Genomic DNA, 20,115 nt, shown 5'->3' with positions numbered 1-20,115 from the left:
TGTATTAGGGCTGCTCCACTGCCTTGTTATGTATTATGGGTACTCCATTGCTTTTTGCGACAAACATTATCATTTATGTACAAAATCTACTAGTACTCAATATTAGTACTCAATATATTGAAATATATTGATTGAGCACCCCTTTTATGTACCAATTTCCGAGCTAAAGATAGTTGAGCATTCATAATACAAAATTTCTGAATCCACCACCGACAATACATATAGTATAACAATTATTTTCATACTTTAGATTCTGATTGGTTGTCCATTATTTTAATCGATGAATATAATATTCTTATTTAAAAAACGACAAGTTGATTCATACCAATCAATTTGTCTTGCAACATTATTGGAATGTGCCATATGACCAAACTACTAAAGAAAGTAGATCAAACAACACCCCAATTTCATTTCCCACTAAAAGAGCGTTTTGGGTTTGTATTGGCATGAATGGACATACATATGAATCAAAGACCGTAAATATATTGTTCAAAAACCTCAATACATGCTGAAACAACTAGAGAAGCAATTTCTTGCAATGAAGTACCAAAGGCGAAAAAACATAATAGTCATCAGTATAAATCACTTACATATGTTGCAGTAGTTATATGTTACAGCAACTAAAAATAATTGGATCCGCGTACAGAACAACAAAAAAGCAAAGACAAATATCTAACCTAGATGTGATCAAATTAAAAGGAACAAGATTATTACAAAAATTGCTAGAAAAATTTGTTCTATCATTTGTAGAGACAGAGAAAACCTCTCAACCATAAGTGATTCCCCTAAACCCTTTTATCTTAATGCATGCTTGTTCCAGTGTATAATATCAGTTTCCTTTTTCACACTACTAAACTGATAAGAAGACTAGGGAAGAATCCTTAATAGGGCAAAATTGTCTATTTCTAACTCTACAATGATGGGATCGAGTATGTGATCGTACTTGGAAAAGTATAGTGTTTCAATGTGTAGCACAATCCTGAAGGTGTGGGTGCGTTTGATTTACATATCGTTCCCACAAAGGCCTATACCTGTTAATGCGTAGCTTAAGCCATGGCTTCATGTTTCCATTGAAGTGAATCACTGCTGCACTCTCTATCAGCCGATTGTCAACATTCACGTCATAACCTAATCCCAACACATGCCACCTCCGATCAAGTGGCTCCGTCATTCCATAAAAAGCTAATAGTCCAGGTGGAAGGGTTCCTAGCTTCCAAATAGTCCTATCAGCATTTTGTTCTATCCAATAATGATATCGGGAAGTAACACTTGCTTTCCTCCAAGCAATCAAATCAAAAACATTCATACCAAATGCCCATCCACACGCCTGGGGATCAAACTTAGAGCTGATGAGTGGATTTGAAAAATTTAGATACTTGTAATAACGATGAAAAGCTTCAAGACAAGTTTCTACTGCTCCATTCACATTTCCATGCAAATCCAGTGAAAAGAGAGGTGTCAGATCCTTCTGAACTACAACATCATCATCAAGGAAAACAATCTTCTCCAACTGGGGGTAAATCTCAGGGATGTAAAACCGAAGGTGATTCAACAAATATATATATTTTGGATTCCGGAACTTTGGCTCGACACCCGTATCTTGAGATCCGTCAAAATAATACTTCCTGGAATCTGTAGACATTAGCTGCTTTACAGCAGGAGAATAAGATGAATTCAACCAAGTGAAGTTGTCAATATTCTGTACTTCTACTGTAGAACCTTTGAAGTCATTGTTCAGGAACCAAGCCAGCATCACTCCATAGTGTATTGAATCCGTTACGATATGGAAAACTAGCTGCTTAGGGTGATCAGCATTGGCCACAGTTGAGTTGATAACTACTGAAACTGCCAACAGATTATCTGAAAATATGCAGAAGTGATACAGGTTATTGTCTACTAAACGAGGTGAGTTTCTCCTCTCATCAGCAAAATCCTGCAGTGACTTTTTTGTAAGCCAATCAGCCATGAGCTTCATTTCTAGGCAGTGCAGGTTCTTTGGCAGAGACTCAGCTGTTAACTGTCCGAACATCATACTTTGAACAGATGCAGCATTGGCACGCTCTTCAAGAGCTTGAATATGTGATTTCATTGTCATCATAGTGGTAGCAATATCGTAATGGGCATCCTGTGCCTTAAGGATGAGAGAAGATAGACTTCTTATGTTTGGCTCAGCTTCATCTAGAGAAATGGGCTCATCTCTCATTGCAGCTTTTGAGAGTAAAAGTTGACAACTTCTTATCTTTGTACTCAGCTCCCATGCAAGATGAAGATTGTTGTGCTCTTTTGCTATAATGATGTAAGCTTTGGCTAGTGTTGTTTGCTCTGCTATTTGTCTGGCATATGAATTAACACTTAACATCTCTTGTGTGAGATTCATACGCTCATGCACAACCTGCTCATTCCTAGACTCTCTTTCCTGGAACAACGAAAAACATTAAGCCAGGTGTGATTATCAAAGTACTTTAGAGTTAAAATAAAATTAGATGGAACTCAGCCAATCCATCCAGTGAAGGTTAACTCTATCTGTATAATCATTTTTTTGAACTTGGATCTCTATCTGTATAATCGTACATCGGTAAATACAACAAACCATACAAAAGTATAGGTAAATGACATCGCAGTTCTCATTAGACGCATCGCGTAAAAAGGTGTTAGTCAACAATTACACAGTTAACAAACTAATCCATAATTGCAGTTCTTTTATGTTTATAGAATGCAACTTCAAAAAGACCTTAAAATAGTTTGAGTTACTTTTACCAATTGTTAAGTCCTTGCTCTTAAACCACGTAATGAATTACATGGATATTGTTATTCCAGGAAAGATTCTCTATACAAGACTTAGAAGACCTGTCAACTGAAACAGATGTGCCAACAACAAGGACTCATGGCACATTCTATGCTTCTGCATATTTTAACATTAAAAGAACTAAAATTGCTAACAAACGGACATTTAACATTTATCTTGAGAAATTATCGAAAAGAATTAAAAACAGCAATAGGTGAAAAGGGTTAGAAAGTAGCAAGTGGAGTGAAGTGGAAAGATTAATCTAGCTTTATCACTTACAAAGCTAAGTATTAGGAACATGGGTTACATTTTATAATGATGTCCGGCAAAGGGTGAGGTAGTAATAAGAGACCATCGAATTACTGAATGGGGTTAACACTTTATTTACTTCCTCTGACCCAAAACAGGTCCTATTTTCAATTTTTCATCCTTAGTTAATCAGAAATGGTGTTGATTTACTTAAAAAATATTTTTAATGCACTGTATATGCCTCTCGTGGAACCCATTTACTTTTCTGTAGACACATTTTTCCCACGTTTATCCCTCAAAAATGGAAAAGCCAAGATATGGCTTCCCTGTGTAGAAACTTTTCCTTAATGAAGTGCACCAAATGAAAAATGGGACTACAATTTAGGTCAAGTAATCTAAACAAGTCATACCCAAAAATCTATATTGAATTATAAATCTATAACACTTCTACCGTCAATACTTTTGTGTTGGTTTTATCAGATATACTGTCATAGCAAGCATGTCAGCCATATATATTCTTTCCATGTGACGGTCAAGGTAGAAGTTGAAGTGGATGCCGATTAAATGCTTGTTTCAGGAAGCGGGTGTTCAGAAAAAGAAAAAAAAAAAAACCTTCGGGGTGGCCCAGTGGTTTGAGCTTGGGACTTCCATGTTGGAGGTCTCAAGTTCGAAACCCCTTGCCAGCGAAAGCAAGGGGTTTGCCTTCTGGGTCGAGCTCGTCGCACCAGGCTTGCCTAGTGCGGGTTACCTCTCCTATGTGGTTTGCGAGCTATTGCATAGGAGCGGGGGTTTTATCCCGTGCGCACCAAAGGATAGCGACTGCGAGTTTCCCTTGTCATAAAAAAAAAAGAAAAAAGAAAATAGAGGGAAACTAAGAAGACAAAACTGTGACTATGTTGGGAGCAGGGACCAATTGCTGGTGTGATGGGAAATAAGTTGGAGGTGGATTGTTGCCATTCTAGCGGACGGGAGAAAGGAATGGTAGAAAACAGGAAGCAAAACTAGGTATAGATAGATGTAAGGATGAGCTACCCTTCGGGGTGGCCCAGTGGTTTGGGCTTAGAACTTCCATGTTGGAGGTCTCAAGTTCGATGCCAGCGAAAGCAAGAGATTTGCTTTCTGGGTTGAGCTCGTTGCACCGGGCTTGCCTAGTGCAGATTATCTTACTTGTGTGGTTTGCAAGCTATTGCATAGGAGCCGGATTTTACCCTGTGCATACCCAAAGGGTAGCGGTTGTGGGTTTCCCTTGTCATAAAAAAAAAAGGATGAACTGTGTATAATGCACAGCAGCAGTGGTAGTTAAGTGCATAGGATCTAATACCACCATCTCCTCAAAATAATTAGCACAATCAAAAAGATTAAAGTCACCAGGGACACAAGCACACCGACAGCCACAAAGATCAAAAGAGACAACAAGTAAATTATTGACAACAATATTTAGAAAACAGAACGTTCAGTCCCCCACAGGCACATCTAATAGATCTGGAACAATATAGAAGCGATCCACATGTTCCACATTCTAGCTTAGGGTACATGAGCTACAAACTGAAAGAAAAATGGGCAACACAAATTTCCATTATAAGAGCTGAAGTTAAGAGAAAGTCACCGCACTTAAGCTTTTAAGCGACAAGTATCACTTACAAGAACCAAAACATGAATGAATTGATGTTAATGCGTTGAAAACTAAGTGCAGATTTACCATCCTACTAGAAAACTACCAACCAGTATTGTCAAAAACCTAAAACAATTCGTGAAACAAACATACAACAACAACAAGATACTGAGTGTAGTCCCAGTGTCCCACAGATTGGAGTCCCTCTCTGATAGACAGTCGTTCAAGGAAAAACAAATCAAAGCAATCCAAGAAAAGAAGTAATTTATGTGAAAGTATAACAAGGCATGTTGAACAGTATCTACAACAAGATAAAACTATAATCAAAGTAGAAGAAACAACAGATAGTAACAAAAATCGATCAATGAAAAACTACAAAAGTAATCCTCACACCAGTAGTATAAAAGATAGCAGATTCTCAGATCAGAAACTCCCAGGAATGGAAAATGAACAAGGAGGATTTCTACTTTATCAAAAAAGCAAGCTCATTAAGCTTGAACTAGTATGATTCAGAAAGCAATAAAATTTACGAAAAGCAATGAATGATCTGGGTCTGGATTTGGAGGCTTACCGAAACAGGTTGTTCTACGTGATCCTCGTGGTCATGATGATGATGAACTACAAACAAAACGAAACCTACAATTGAGAATATTCCAAGAAGCGACCAGATCCAACAAGATAGCCTCCTTCGAACCGGGCGCCGATAATCGGCCGCCCGCCGCCGCATCTTATACCTTTATCTTCCCCAATTCACCACCAAAACAAGAAATGAGAACAGCCTATCCCCGAGATTGAATCCACACACACAAAAAAACCCAAATCTGAGACCCCCAAATCAAGAATTGAAAGAAAACCCGTCCCTTTATTTCAATCAAGAATCACGAATATTGCAACAAACCCATTGGTCAGATTCAATCAAGCAAGACGATGGAATGCAGAATGAGCTTAAACAATGACGGATGGCAAAATGGTCTCGGCCAAAATGTTAAAAGTGACCTTTTTTATCAAACCTCAATGAGATTCAAGCAGCTTAAAGAGTATATCATAGAAGATTGTGTGAAGAGGAGAAGCCTTTTTTAGGGGGAAAATAAGGAGATGGGGGAGGATCTATTTTTTGCTCATGTAGGAGGCAATTGAACAAATTAATAAAGGAGCATGTGCCGCTGTGTTTAGTGAAAACCTTTACAACAAACATATCTCCACCATCATTCTTGTGAAGAGAATTCAGAGACTTTTGTCAACTGAGTATATAACAAATTGAAAAGAAACAAATATCACATCAAAATTAAGATTTTTATGAAGATTGTGTAAAAATTGAATGATATTGTTCCCAATGGAAATATTGTTACTCACTCTGTCCAAGCGTGACTCTTTTGTTTCCGTCGGTCCAAAAAAATGACATTGTTCTATATTTAATAGTAATTTAATTTTAAACTTTTATATGGTGTGTTTTTAGACTACAAACTCAAAAAAAAACAAATTATCATAAGTTTTATGTCTAGTCAAACGCATTGGTGTATATTAGGATAGAGTGAATACTACGTGTATTAGACCCAACACATGGATGATTTGAGATGCATGTCATTCTAAGTCTAGTCAGATCCATTGTAGAAATCGTCCTTTATTTTCTTTCCTAATTATTTAGCACCTAATGTTTTGTATTTGTTCTTACTTACCTATTTAAATAATACATCTTCCGTTCAATTGCATCATTTTCTCGGATTGTTTAAGTTTAATCATCTTCTCACCAAAAAACTCTCATTCGTTGAAGCTAACATATGTAATTAGAGAAAAAAAAAAGACATATGTAATTAGAGTATTTCATAGGCTAGACTAGCTAATAGTAGGTTCATATATATATAGCTACAGTGGTCAACTTAGGTAAATGTACATTCATTTTGTTGTTTTGAATTTTGATAGCAAATAGCAACTTGACTTGGACATGTACCTAAATATTACATCCAAAACAGTACTAGAGTTGGTTGAGGTTTAACTCATTCTATCATTTAAGAAAAAAGATTCATATTCCGGACCAAATCACATTATAATAGTACTAGCTAGGCTCGTTACAATTTGACTATTTCTATGATCAATGTGGGAACAAAGTCAAAATTGAGAAGCTACAAATAAGGTCTACATTTGTTAACGATGTGAGATCTTTTGAGGAAAACTGTGCATATGACCTCATGTTAAGAATATATTTGGATTGATTTAGCACAACATACAACATTCATGTCCAACGAAATTCAACTCCTCTCATTTTTGTGTTTTAATTTGTACAATTCATTTTCTAATGGAGGAAGTAGCTACTCGTTTCGTGCAGATTACAGCAGAAATTAAGAAAACCAAATTTTATAAATCTGAACAGTGAATGATAAAAACAATATGATTAAGCTAAGAGCCAAAAATCCTTGTGACGTTTAGTAGTAATGAGATATCCTCCGTACTTCCTGCTCTTCCTTCTTACTGCAATTGTCAAGCATTTTGCATTTTGAATACAGTGTTCCACAACTCTGTTTTTAGACTTTTTCCCTGACCATATCCTGCGTAAACGCCACATTATTGATCTTTTTCTTTGTCCCAATACCAGTAATGATACTTTTCTCTGCTTGGCTGCTTCTACAATTGCAGGGCCTTTTTCTTTCCCTTCTTCCACTGCAATCTCCACTTGCACCTGTTAACACACAAATCATCACAATTAACAGTTTTTCCAATGAATACACCGCAAGAAGAGCATCTCTTTGTCTGTGAAAATGCACCCTAGCAAGTGTTATGTTCGATCATGACTCCAATCCAAGCTACTCTAGCCTCTTCTGGGCCTTGGGATAGACAGGATATTGGTGTTACCCAAGAATCCTCCTCCCAACACCTACCTCATGCTTGCGAATCAAATTCATGACATTGACTCTTGCATGACTAAGCGTTTATCATCATATCAAAAGCCAATTTTATTTCTTAACTATAAGTCCACCAAGGAGGTGTATATTGATCATGACTCCGATTAGGGCCACCTTAGCCCCCTACTGGGTCTTGCCATAGACATGATATTGATGTTACCCAAGACTTCTCTTATTGACTTTAAATTTTGAATTCGCCTTTAATTAACATCCATATTGAAATCAAATGCATTTTGTTCATGACAGTTCTCTCTCTCACACACTCAAAAAAATGATTAAATAACTAAACAATGAGACAAATTGCTTAGCAGCAAGTAAACACATGCTAGCATGAAGCCAAAAAAGTAGGAGTTGTTTAATTTACTTGTCATGTTGCAGTGTTGCCTAGAGAAGAAGATTATTTTACCTACTAATTGGCTTAATTATGCCAACCAGAAATACTTGACAGCACTTTTTTAATTATATTTATTGGTAACTTTCCATGTGATTTGGTACGGACAATATTTTGCCTGACACTATACTCTGTATCTAACTTTTCTCCCATTCCATTATCTAACTTGGCCATTTGGACTTGCTACAACATTATTAGGTGAAAACAATAGTTTTATACTAAAGGATTGTGGTGGAGTAGTAAGTACTCTTTCATTCTTAACCAAAAGTCTTGAGTACGAATCTCCCTATGTATGGAGTTGCCTGTGTTATGGAGTGTTTTACCCCTAATGTGGGATTTCTCAACGCAAATCCAAATTTAGTTAGACTCCAATGTGGGTACCAGACACCAGACGGGAAAAAAATAGTTATATACTAGTAGCTTCATTGACCAATCAATCAAATTCAAATGCAGAGCAATTTCAGAACTTACCTCTGGTCTCTTTGTTTGGCACATAGTTTTCATGGAGTAAAGAAGTTCATAGGCTCTCTGATTAGTTTCACTGTTCTCATTTTCACCTACACAAGTAACAAAAACAGGACATTAGTTATGAAGGACTAATTACACCTGTTTCATTTCATGTGTCTTAATTTGATTAAACATGACGTTTTAAAAAAAAAGACGTTTGATCTTAAAAATGTCAGACGGAGGGAGTAAAAGTTTTACCTCGTTGAGTGGGCTTGATTACGGAGAGAAGAATAATGGTGTCATGACTTTGAACAGTATGTGTAAGTGCCCATTGCAGAGCACTTTTGGCTTCAAGACTAGTGTCAACCATAACCATGACTCTATTATTAATCCCATTTTCAGAATCTGTCTTCGATTCATCAGTGTTGTAATTCATCTCAATGCTGTTTTTGCTGGAAAATTCAGACTTGTTGTCATCGGATTTGATCAAATCAATCGCCTTCTTGTACAGCTGAGAAGGCGAATTACGCGCTCGAACATGGACTGCAGTTCGATTCATACAAAATCCTGGTAATTTAACACGGACACGCATCATGTTTGATAATTTTGTTCCACAAATGGATTGGTAATTGGTGGTGTTTTTATTGAAAGAGTACTAACTTTTATATGTTAGAAAGAATGGGAGGGAGAAAAGGGTGTGAACTTATATATGTAGTGACTCAAATGTCATGCCAAATCATTTTCTTCAGTCTTAGATTTTCTAAAGTGGGGTTCTTGGTGTTTTGACGTGCTTAGCATGAAGTTTTTGTAGACCCATACTGACTAGTTTGTTGAATTAAATATCAATGATTTAAGTTAACATTTTTGTTAGCCAAAAATATGAAAGTGGACGACCTAACAGTTTTTGTTAACTAGCACTTCATACAGTTTTCTTTTTTTTTAACAAAGGGTGTTCAACTGACCATCCTTCACTATATGTGGCTACGTCATTGATAGTCTAGGAACGATAACACGAGTTTCTATAATGAAAATGTCACTATATTACTAAGCAAGTTACTATAATGTTTGTGTGACCCAATTAGGTTAATATTTTTTTTCAAATTATTGAATTTAATGGTGTTCGGATTATTTGTAACGTGCGGGGCAGTTTGTTTGAAGCTTTTTTTAATGCTCTAAACGTGGGCAAGATTTGTGGTTTGAATCACAAGATTACAATTCATTATTTTTTTTCTCTATTGTATATTATGTATACAAATCCGTGGATGCTGATTAGGAACATAATTAAACATAGTTATAAAAAAAATATTTTTAAGTTCAAATCTGATGCCACATATACTCCTATGGAATTTGGTAGAGCCCCACGTATAAAGATAACTTGATCAATTTGTTGAATTTATGACACACACACAAAAAAAAAGTCAACTTTATTTGCAAGCTGTAGTTTAGGAGTATTAAATAGTGTTCATTCTCTTTTTCCAAGAAACTTTAGTCTTAGTTCCAACAATGTCAACTTTTAACTCTATCATCTACCCGACCACATAAACCTAAATTGATTGTGTTTTTTGTTTGGATTAGGAGAAAAATGGTTCTTGCAGTTTGGCAAAATTCCATTATATACTACTATTTCAATGTGGACTTGCATGCATTTCTCATTTGATTGTCTTGTTTGTGTCAAATACCTAAATGCCCCAACCCCCACCCACTCATTTTTAAAGAAAATTGTAAAATTAGACTCTCAATTTGGGTAGTGGAATGTTCTAATATTCGAAGTTGAAAAATACAATATATTGAAAGAGAATAGCTAGTAGGAATACTATATTCAAATCATGATTTGAGTAGAAATAACATATCATATTTTTAAGATTTTAGATCTTATATATTGAAGTGTGTGACCATCTCATCTAAAAGCTCACACTTCAACATGATATCAGAGCAGGCAAAGGTCCTGAGATTGAATCTCACCGTCACCCAAAATCAAAAAGAATTTCCACGTGCTTGACCATGAAAAAGAATCAGGTCTGCGACAGCTTAAACTTTTAAATGAGATGGTTACACACTTCAACATTATATATATGTAAATATCTTTTGAATGACTTGATCGTGTAAAAAATTACATACACCAACAATATAAAAAACATAAAACTTAATATAATTAGAATGTTTTGTCCTATTGCGGATAAATTAATTACACTAACAATATACAAAACATAAATTTCATTTTCATGAATAATCAACTTTTCTCCACTGATGGAGTCAATTTTTCATATTGGAAACAAATGGGAGAGATTCAAGAAGTCTAAGTGGATTAATTAGGACTAGAATATACATGATTGGCCACGGACAATTTTGGACAAAATACTGTTGTAGGAGTCAATGTCATTATGACAATCACTTAATATATAGTCAATATTTTGATTAGTAAATATTCTGGAAGCATGAAAATTCTTGCGCCCTTCATGGCAAAAATGAATATATCCCTCCTATTAATGACCCCAGAAATCCAATATAAAAACAAAAGCCTAATTGGAATACTGGAATTATTATGTTTTTTGGCCAAATTTTCTGGCCAAAAAGATATACAAAATATATGAAAAAATATTTTTGGCCAGAATGATATTTTATCTATGTTATTTTACTTTTTAAAACATTTTTACCCTTTTAACTTTAATACTTTTTAACTAAAAAATGGAAAAAAGATCAGTTTGTTTTAAAATTAAAAAAATATTATAATTTTTTTAATTTTCTGGCCATTTAGCACTTTCATATATATCGTTGTCGAAAATCTAATCCAATTATTGAGAAGCAATCTGTCATGAAATGTATATTGATGAAGACAAGGAAAATTAATAATCAGAATATTATATAGCATATAAACATATATATGTAAGAATCTAATTGACATATAGTACTATTTAGATTAAAAAATGAAATCCTCATTCTCGTCACCCTTAACTAGAGGTCTTGGGTTCAAACTCTGGGTATGAAGAATAGGCCCTGCAATGATCGATTCAAATTTAGCAGGGCTCTAATGTGGATTCCAAGAAACCAAAAGAAGTAATATGAGCAATAAATATTACTCCCTCCGTTCCATTTTATGTGGCTCTTTTCGAATTTCGAGATTCAAACAAATCTAATTTTGACCGTAAATTTTTCATAGATCTTTTAAACATTTTGAATTATCAATTGTTGTGACTTATAGTACTTTTTACGTAGTTTACAAATATATAAATTTTATTTCAAAAAAATTGAAGATTTCATGTGCANATATAGTCAATATTTTGATTAGTAAATATTCTGGAAGCATGAAAATTCTTGCGCCCTTCATGGCTAAAATGAATATATCCCTCCTATTAATGACCCCAGAAATCCAATATAAAAACAAAAGCCTAATTGGAATACTGGAATTATTATGTTTTTTGGCCAAATTTTCTGGCCAAAAAGATATACAAAATATATGGAAAAATAATTTTGGCCAGAATGATATTTTATCTATGTTATTTTACTTTTTAAAACATTTTTACCCTTTTAACTTTAATACTTTTTAACTAAAAAATGGAAAAAAGATCAGTTTGTTTTAAAATTAAAAAAATCTTATAGTTTTTTAAATTTTTTGGCCAAATTCTGACCAAATTTTCTGGTCATTTAGCACTTTCATATATATGGTTGTCGAAAATCTAATCCAATTATTGAGAAGCAATCTGGCATGAAATGTATATTGATGAAGACAAGGAAAATGAATAATCAGAATATTATATAGCATATAAACATATATATGTAAGAATCTAATTGACATATAGTACTATTTAGATTAAAAAATGAAATCCTCATTCTCGTCACCCTTAACTAGAGGTTTTGGGTTCAAACTCTGGGTATGAAGAATAGGCCCTGCAGTGATTGATTCAAATTTAGCAGGGCTCTAATGTGGATTCCAAGACACCAGGTGGAAAACCAAAAGAAGTAATATGAGCAATAAATATTACTCCCTCCGTTCTATTTTATGTGGCTCTTTTCGAATTTCGAGATTCAAACAAGTCTAATTTTGATCGTAAATTTTTCATAGATCTTTTAAACATTTTGAATTATCAATTGTTGTGACTTATAGTACTTTTTACGTAGTTTACAAATATATAAATTTCATTTCAAAAAAATTGAAGATTTCATGTGCAAATTCCCGATCAAACTTAAATTGTTTGACTCTAGAAAAACGAAAAGTGCCACATAAATTGGGAGAGAGGAAGTAGTACTAGTGGTAAAATGTTTAAGACAAAATATCCAAGGATGATATATAGTACTACTACAATATATTCTGGATATTGTTACACAACAGCCATATATACACAATACACAATTAACTAGATATGAAAGTTGTGTTTGTCTAATATGTAACATACATATATATAATATATGTACATATACTATATCTGATTAATAGATAACATAACATAGCATAATATTGTCCGCTTGGTTTATACTTGATAAGTTTTAATTCAACCGTTGAGATGGCGAAGCATCCATGGAGGCATCACAGAAGAACTATCTTGTTGTTGCTGCCGCGATGATCCTTCAACTTCTCCATTGTCTCCTGCAGTTGGGTATGCTTCCCTGCAATTTTTTTCGCGTAAAATCAAATAGCTAATGATAAAGGGTATGAATAACATGAAAGTAGAACGGAAAGTAATATTTATAAAATTGGATGGGGGACAAAGAAAATACCCCATGTGAAGGTTGTTAAAGGGGTGTGGCAAAACAAACGAAGATGAATTGAGATGATCATGACTCTGTTGCTCCCACGGAGTCTGTTGGGCCATCTCTTTCTCCCTTTCCTTCACCTGTTCAACCAATATCTCCAAACATCTTAAAAGCATCGCGAATTGTTGAGTGAAATCTAAACATTTTACAAGAAAATTAGTTATTAATTACCTGCTTTGAAAGATTGTTATTTTGTTCTTGCAATGCCTTGTCCTGTGTCATGTAAAAATAAAGCTATAGCTAGCTAGAAGCAACAAAATTTTCCCTGTTTTTTCTTGTACAAAAATTGTTATTATCTACTAGATTATATGAACAATCTTCTGACACACAAGTACAAGGCAAGTTTATATATATGGAATGGATAGGAAAAGGCTCCATACCTTCTTTTGCAGCTCAGAAATGGATTCATGCATCAATTGGTTCTACAAGAAAGAAAAAAAGGTCTTGAGTTCAAAATGTTTTCTTAAAGAAACTACTGCACATGTACATGATTGTACCTTTCTTGATCGAATGTGTTTAAGAGCAGAATCGAGCTGGTGTTCCAGATTCTGAAGCTCTTTCATACTCAATGTGTCCAACTCTTCTCCTGCATAATGCCTGTAAATAATCATATATACGTCGATCGGTCAGTAGGAACGAGGGATCATTTTTATATTAATTGAGTACGTAGGAAAATACCTACTTTTGGTTTCTTTGCAAAACCTCAAGTCTGGCCTTAATCTTAGCATGTTCCAAAGTCCAGCTCCCCTGCAAAAAGTATTTAAAAAAAAAATAATCCAAAATTAGTCCTAGATCTATTAATATTTATAAATTAAAATGAGATTTAACAAAGACGTAGGCAGGCATATATACCGGGGTTTCAATATCAGTAGCATTAAGCTGCCTTTCAGCATATGAGTACCTTTCATACCTTTCAAGAATCCTTTCCATGCTAACATGACAAAGAGAAACGACAATAATCAAAGAAAAACTATATATATATATATTCTTGGCCTATTGTATCTAAAATTGCATCACAGTACATGCAATAATCAGGTTGTACCAAGAAGCTAGCACATATCAATGCGTAATCTAACGGACTAGTTTTAATATATTATGTTGAGCTATGTGAGTTTTAATGATTAACAAACAAAAAATTTAATTAAGGGGCTTCAACAATAATGGTGTGTAAAATATTATTGTTCTATTTTAGGTTCGATCCTGAAATTCCTTCATTCAAATGGACACCATTATCACTGCGCAAAATGCATTACTTTTGTTAAGGGTGTCAAACTTTAAATATATATTATTTAAATGTAGAATTTGACACATATATATACAACGTAATTTTTCAACGATCGACGGGTTGTTCTTATTCCAGACTCAAGCAATGTAATGTTATTATTCATATATTCCTTTATCGAGCCACAACTATATATTATCCATTCAGACATGATTCTCCTTAATATATATGCACTTATCACTAGGAATGGCAATTTGGATGGGTTGGATCAGCAAAATAAAATGAATAAAATATTAAATTCGTCCATATTTTAAATGGATAGAAATGTATTAACTAACAGCTAAATTAAGAAATAGTCATGCGAGACACAAACTAAAAGCCAAAATAAGTTTAAACTCTTGGAACAAAAATTCATGAAAATAACAAACATATTTTATTTTATTTTTCAGCCTTCTTACCTAAACAAGCATTTCAAATGAATATTTGATAAATATGAATATCTATATAATCCATTTGAATATCCATTTTTTAGTGGATAATATGAATAATATCCATATGTTAATCCATTTCTAGATAGTCATCAATCCAACCCATATGGGTCGAATTGGATAGTCCGCAAAATAAAAGGTTCTAGTGAGAACCTCTCACCCTAAAATTTGTTTAATTTTGTTAAAAGCTAAGATTGTTTAATTTTGTTAAAATTAAAGCTTTATATTTACACTTCCATTAAAAAAAATCAACTTGTATTAGTATATAATCACCCTCAAATTACAACATGATATGTCTAAAGTTGATTATTATTATTTTTTGAAAGATAATAAAATTTTGCTGCTTCAATATTTTTGAAACATTTAATTATTTAAAATAGAAGTGTTATGAGGAGACCCCTTTTATGATCTATATCTCCACCCAAAGAAAAAAAAAAAGATGTAGCATCATTTGTTTCACTCGGTTTAAGTTGCTTGGACTCTTCAAAATTGTTATAGGATCTGTATCGGATCCTCCAAAAATGCACTACTTTTGGAGAAACAAACACATATCCATCGATATTTTTAAAGAGTCCGAGGAGTCATATAACTATGAGAACAATATCTTTTTTTGGTTTTCCACTCGGTATCAGGTACCCACATTGGAACCCGACTAATCTGAATTCGCGCCGGAAAATCCCACGGGTAAAGCGCTCCCTAACAAAGGCGACTCTGTACCGAAGGGGCTCGAACCCGAGACCTCTTGGTTAAGGATGAAGGAGTACTTACCACTCTACCACAACCCTTGTTGGTTACAAGAACAATATCATGGTCAAACAAAATAGTGATACATCTAAATTGAGATCCTAAATTAATGTTGAGATCCTTATATAAAACTTGCTTGACATTTAAATTTCCCTCTCCCCGAAAATCCACAAACTTGAGCAACGAGCTTTAACAACATGAATAGCTATTGAACTTGTATCTTCTAATACTTGTTATAAATTATTGATAAATATAAAGCCTTGCTTCATGTTGGAACAAGTGCATTTTTACTATTAAAATTATAATATACATTATTTAATTTGATGTGTATAAATTAATGAGATAGTGTTCATTACTTGGTGTGACTCGTGTAATCACGATTTTTACCACTAACAACTTACTCAAACATAAATAATATAACCATCAACTCATGTTTTACAATATTATTATCTCACTACCTTGCTAATTAATCTACGAAAGAATTCTAACACCTATAAATAGACAGATTGCGCAAACTATGATTAATATTGAGATCTCTAATAATGAGAAAGATCTCTTTATTTGAACAATTAACCAGACAGATTTGTTTACTACGAAAAGTGCTTGGAATTAACCTTATGAGAAAAGTGTAAAACCAATTTTTCAGTGACAATGACATAACAAGAAATATATAGACATACTTTTATATATAATAACAACAAAAAAAGACAGTTAGCGGCAATATATTTTTCCTGTTAGTGGTATTTGAGTTATTGTCATTACATTCAAAATCGCTAAAAATTTTAAAGATATTTATATTAAGTGTTGGTTAGAAATACTCATTTTTATTATTAACACTAAATATAATATAACGATAATGTTTCTAAATAATTGACGCAAAATCCTTTATTTGTTGTAAGGTTTAAAATGCACATGCTTGCGGAGTCACTACAGAGCCTTGTATTAGACAAAATATGATGCAATGATTGTTGCACAGAACTACCAACAAGATTTTAGAAGTAATGATGGAATGTCTTCCCTTAGTTATTTGCTGGGAAATATGAAAACCCAGATGATATCCTTATTTTTTAATATATATAATATCAAAGATCATGTTAAATACGTTATACTATTACATAACTTATATAATTCAACCACTTCCAATATTGCATTTTTTAGAATTGTTATGAAATATGCTCAAATATTGAAAATGTTGAGCAAATTTTTTTAGTCAAGATGTATCCATGTATAGCTACACTACAAGAAAAGTGTGAATTACATGAGAATTTTTCTGAGGATTAGTATGAAAATTTGCAAGAAAATAAGTTTCCTACGGATTTTCATACTAATTCCCAGGAAAATTCCCATGTAATTCACATTTTTCTTGTAGTGCTAGCACTACATTAATTATCTTCACAATTGAGAAGGGATGAGCATGTTGACAAGAAGTTAGGCTTTATATCCCTCTCTCTTATGTACTATTTTGTTGGTGATTGATGAACAAGTAGGGGTCCTTGCCAAAAAGGAAAAAGAAAAGAGAGACTTCTTAATTGTTTAAAAAGGGGGAAAAAAAGTATGAGAGGTGTAGGAAAGTATTTGCACTGTGTTTGAAAAAGTGAAAGTTGGTGTAGTGAAAAAGAAAATACAATTTGAGAAAAGAGAAAGAAATATAGTCTCCAATTCATCATTCTCTACAAAAGATGAATATTATTTTGTTGAAGTAATGTGTTCTTTTGATTGAGCTTTGAAATTAATAACTTGTCTAAGGTTTGTTCGAGTCATATTCTGAAGAAAGATTCTTCAATAATGACCTGAATTTCCTTAAAGAGAGCAAAGCTCAAAGCCTGCATCCTTAGTTCTTTTATTCTACTTTTCAACTGCATGTACAATTTGTATTTTCACCTACACTTTTATAACATCTTTGCATCTATTTCGTGATGCAGGTTTCAGTACCAATTATCAGTGGTAATTAGCTTCAACCTTCTTTTGTAGCTGTGATTCGGAGACGAGGGAGAGCACTTGGTGTTTTGGATTTTTCCTGTCTCCTTCTTTTGTTTTAGCTAGTCTTGTTGCCTTTGAGACACGCTCTGTTGTGGTCCACTTTTGGGACTTGTACTCTTTATTAGATAGCTCTGTACTAGTGACTTCCAGACTTTGGGAGGGATTTCTGTATATATTTATTTTGGGTTGCTTCCACCTTGTTGTCTTTGTTTAGATTATTGTTTTCGCTAGTTTCTGCCCTTACACTCATTACTTGATGTTCTGGGTTATGGATTGGCTTACCTACTGATAGGATATAGTAGGTGTCATCATGACTCGAGAAATTGAATCGTGAGGAGTTTGCTCCGGCAGATGGGGAGGGAGCCCATAGATCAACCATAGTCGAAAGGAACAGGTGGCGGACTTGCTAGCAAAAGAATAAGGGACTCAATTAAATCAGAATCAAGCTTTTGTGGAATGAAAGGATCCACCAATTTTTGTTTTGAAGACTCTAGAAGCGGACAAGGATGGATCATTTTTTGTTGGAAATGAAAGGCGACATAGTATATTGGATACTAGTAATATTCCGGCCCACCGGCTTTGTATGGATGCATATTAAATATATATTATAAAATTTCCCTTTTAACCAAATAATAATAACAATAATGCAGAGTTCTTTTTGGCATAAGTAAACTTTTAACTACCTCCATCATAAAAAGCTGAATATTTCATAATTCTAAACTAAAACCTCTTACTTACCACTTGTACTATATATATATATAAATACTCTCCAGTACTAATTAAATTTAACTTGTTAAAGTATCATTTAGTGCATGCCCTAGTTGGGTTCACCCTTGTACCCAGAAAATACATTAAACAACCATTGAGTATAACCATTGACGTGGATCATGAGTACGTTCTGCAATTAGTACGTTTTACCAACTCAACTAATTTCACGAGATATCTTTTACATGCCCACAAGAAAGCTTTTTTTAAAGAATCGTCATGAAAATAGCTGGGTCGACAACATCACACAGTACTGGGGTTGTTAATATACGTAAAAGAGAAAGATTATGTTAATTATTATCGTATTATAATTAATTATATATAACAATAGTTGTTTTATGTAATTAGTGAAATGACCTCATTCCAGTTCTACATACGTATCTCCATTTTCTATTTAAGATGTAAGCTTTAATTATTTCTTGTATTATTCAAATAGATCTGTTCAGATTTAATTAACAAAAACAAATCTTGTATCCATTTTCAAATAGATCTGTACACTAGATTTTTTAAGATCAAATTCAAAAACAAAACGAGGTAGAAAAAGATACGTTGTTAATTCTATCAAAATTAAACCCTCGAAAAATCAACTTAAATAAGTTTTGTATAATTGTATGCAATATTATTGAGGTTGTNTATTCAAATAGATCTGTTCAGATTTAATTAACAAAAACAAATCTTGTATCCATTTTCAAATAGATCTGTACACTATATTTTTTAAGATCAAATTCAAAAACAAAACGAGGTAGAAAAAGATACGTTGTTAATTCTATCAAAATTAAACCGTCGAAAAATCAACTTAAATAAGTTTTGTATAATTGTATGCAATATTATTGAGTTTATTTAAATCTACTTCAGCACACAAAAACTAGAAGATAATTGAAAAAAAAAAAAAAAGTCAAAATATAGTGGTGCAGGAAAAATTTGAGAAATAAACAACTACATATATAATTAGAATTAGAGGATACGTACCAAGAGTCGGTGGAATACTCAAAGAGTTTTCCTTTAGTTGAAAAAACAATGAGTCCAACTTCAGCATCGCAAAGCACAGAGATCTCATGAGCTTTTTTCAGCAAACCAGATCGCCTCTTTGAAAAAGTTACTTGACGATTGATTTTGTTCTCAATTCTCTTCAACTCTACTCTTCCTCTACCCATATTAATTTCTTCTTCTTCTTTCTTCTGTGTATTTTTCGTAATGAAAATGTTTAGTATTTCTTTGTTTGGCAAATGAGAAAAAGAAAAAGAAAAAAAAAACTGTATCGTTATTATTGGGAAGTGGAAGGATCTCCCCAGGTAGAAGGAGAGGTTTTGATAAATACCATAGTTGTTTCGTCAAAAGTGTTGTCGAGTTTTTATTGGTTCAGAATACTCTTCAGTCCTTATAATTAATACTCCGTACTATACTCCCTCTCTCCCTTTCATATACTCGTCGCATATATGTATAAATTTGTTTTAATTGTCATGTTAAAAAATAATTTAATTATTTTTTAAAGTTATATTAGATTATATTAATTTAATATATATTTTAAATAAATATTTAAATATTCAAAACCTATAAGAAAAATACTAGAAATTTCATTTTTTTGCATATCATGAATATGATAAAAAATACATCGTAAAATGTTAGTCAGAGTTATTATCGTTTGACTCTAAAAAATGAAATTATAATAGTTAAAAATTGACGGAGATAGTATGAAGGAATCTATTTATATTTTATAAATTTTCTAGAAATTTCATATATAAAAATATGAAAATGGGACGATATGGGGAGTGGAGGTTCGAGGGTG

At 33.2% G+C, this 20,115-nt stretch overlaps 3 protein-coding genes across 3 annotated transcripts; all 3 read right to left on the bottom strand.

Moving 5' to 3' along the window:
• Positions 1 to 569: 569 nt before the first annotated feature.
• On the bottom strand, positions 570 to 5,910 carry LOC125858498 (hexosyltransferase GAUT11). Its single transcript, XM_049538287.1, has 2 exons — positions 5,218 to 5,910; positions 570 to 2,416 (listed from the first exon to the last, which is right to left on the bottom strand). Exons 1-2 carry the CDS (start codon positions 5,371 to 5,373, stop codon positions 962 to 964), a joined length of 1,611 nt encoding a protein of 536 aa, XP_049394244.1. The 5' UTR covers positions 5,374 to 5,910; the 3' UTR covers positions 570 to 961.
• A 1,089-nt stretch (positions 5,911 to 6,999) lies between these two features.
• Positions 7,000 to 9,170, bottom strand: LOC125859740 (uncharacterized). Its single transcript, XM_049539554.1, has 3 exons — positions 8,640 to 9,170; positions 8,406 to 8,491; positions 7,000 to 7,320 (listed from the first exon to the last, which is right to left on the bottom strand). Exons 1-3 carry the CDS (start codon positions 8,974 to 8,976, stop codon positions 7,036 to 7,038), a joined length of 708 nt encoding a protein of 235 aa, XP_049395511.1. The 5' UTR covers positions 8,977 to 9,170; the 3' UTR covers positions 7,000 to 7,035.
• Positions 9,171 to 12,621: 3,451 nt separating this feature from the next.
• LOC125858599 (agamous-like MADS-box protein AGL8 homolog) lies at positions 12,622 to 19,646 on the bottom strand. The gene is made up of 8 exons (XM_049538426.1): positions 19,299 to 19,646; positions 13,983 to 14,061; positions 13,813 to 13,877; positions 13,628 to 13,727; positions 13,511 to 13,552; positions 13,302 to 13,343; positions 13,095 to 13,210; positions 12,622 to 12,983 (listed from the first exon to the last, which is right to left on the bottom strand). The coding sequence occupies exons 1-8, from the start codon at positions 19,481 to 19,483 to the stop codon at positions 12,869 to 12,871; spliced, it is 744 nt and encodes a 247-aa protein (XP_049394383.1). The 5' UTR covers positions 19,484 to 19,646; the 3' UTR covers positions 12,622 to 12,868.
• Between the last annotated feature and the right edge of the window lie 469 nt (positions 19,647 to 20,115).

The sequence above is a fragment of the Solanum stenotomum genome, chromosome 3 (assembly GCF_019186545.1).
Source record: "Solanum stenotomum isolate F172 chromosome 3, ASM1918654v1, whole genome shotgun sequence".
Lineage (NCBI taxonomy): Eukaryota > Viridiplantae > Streptophyta > Magnoliopsida > Solanales > Solanaceae > Solanum > Solanum stenotomum.
The sequence above is the reverse complement of the archived record's forward strand: the minus strand, read 5'-3'. Positions and strand labels throughout refer to the sequence as shown.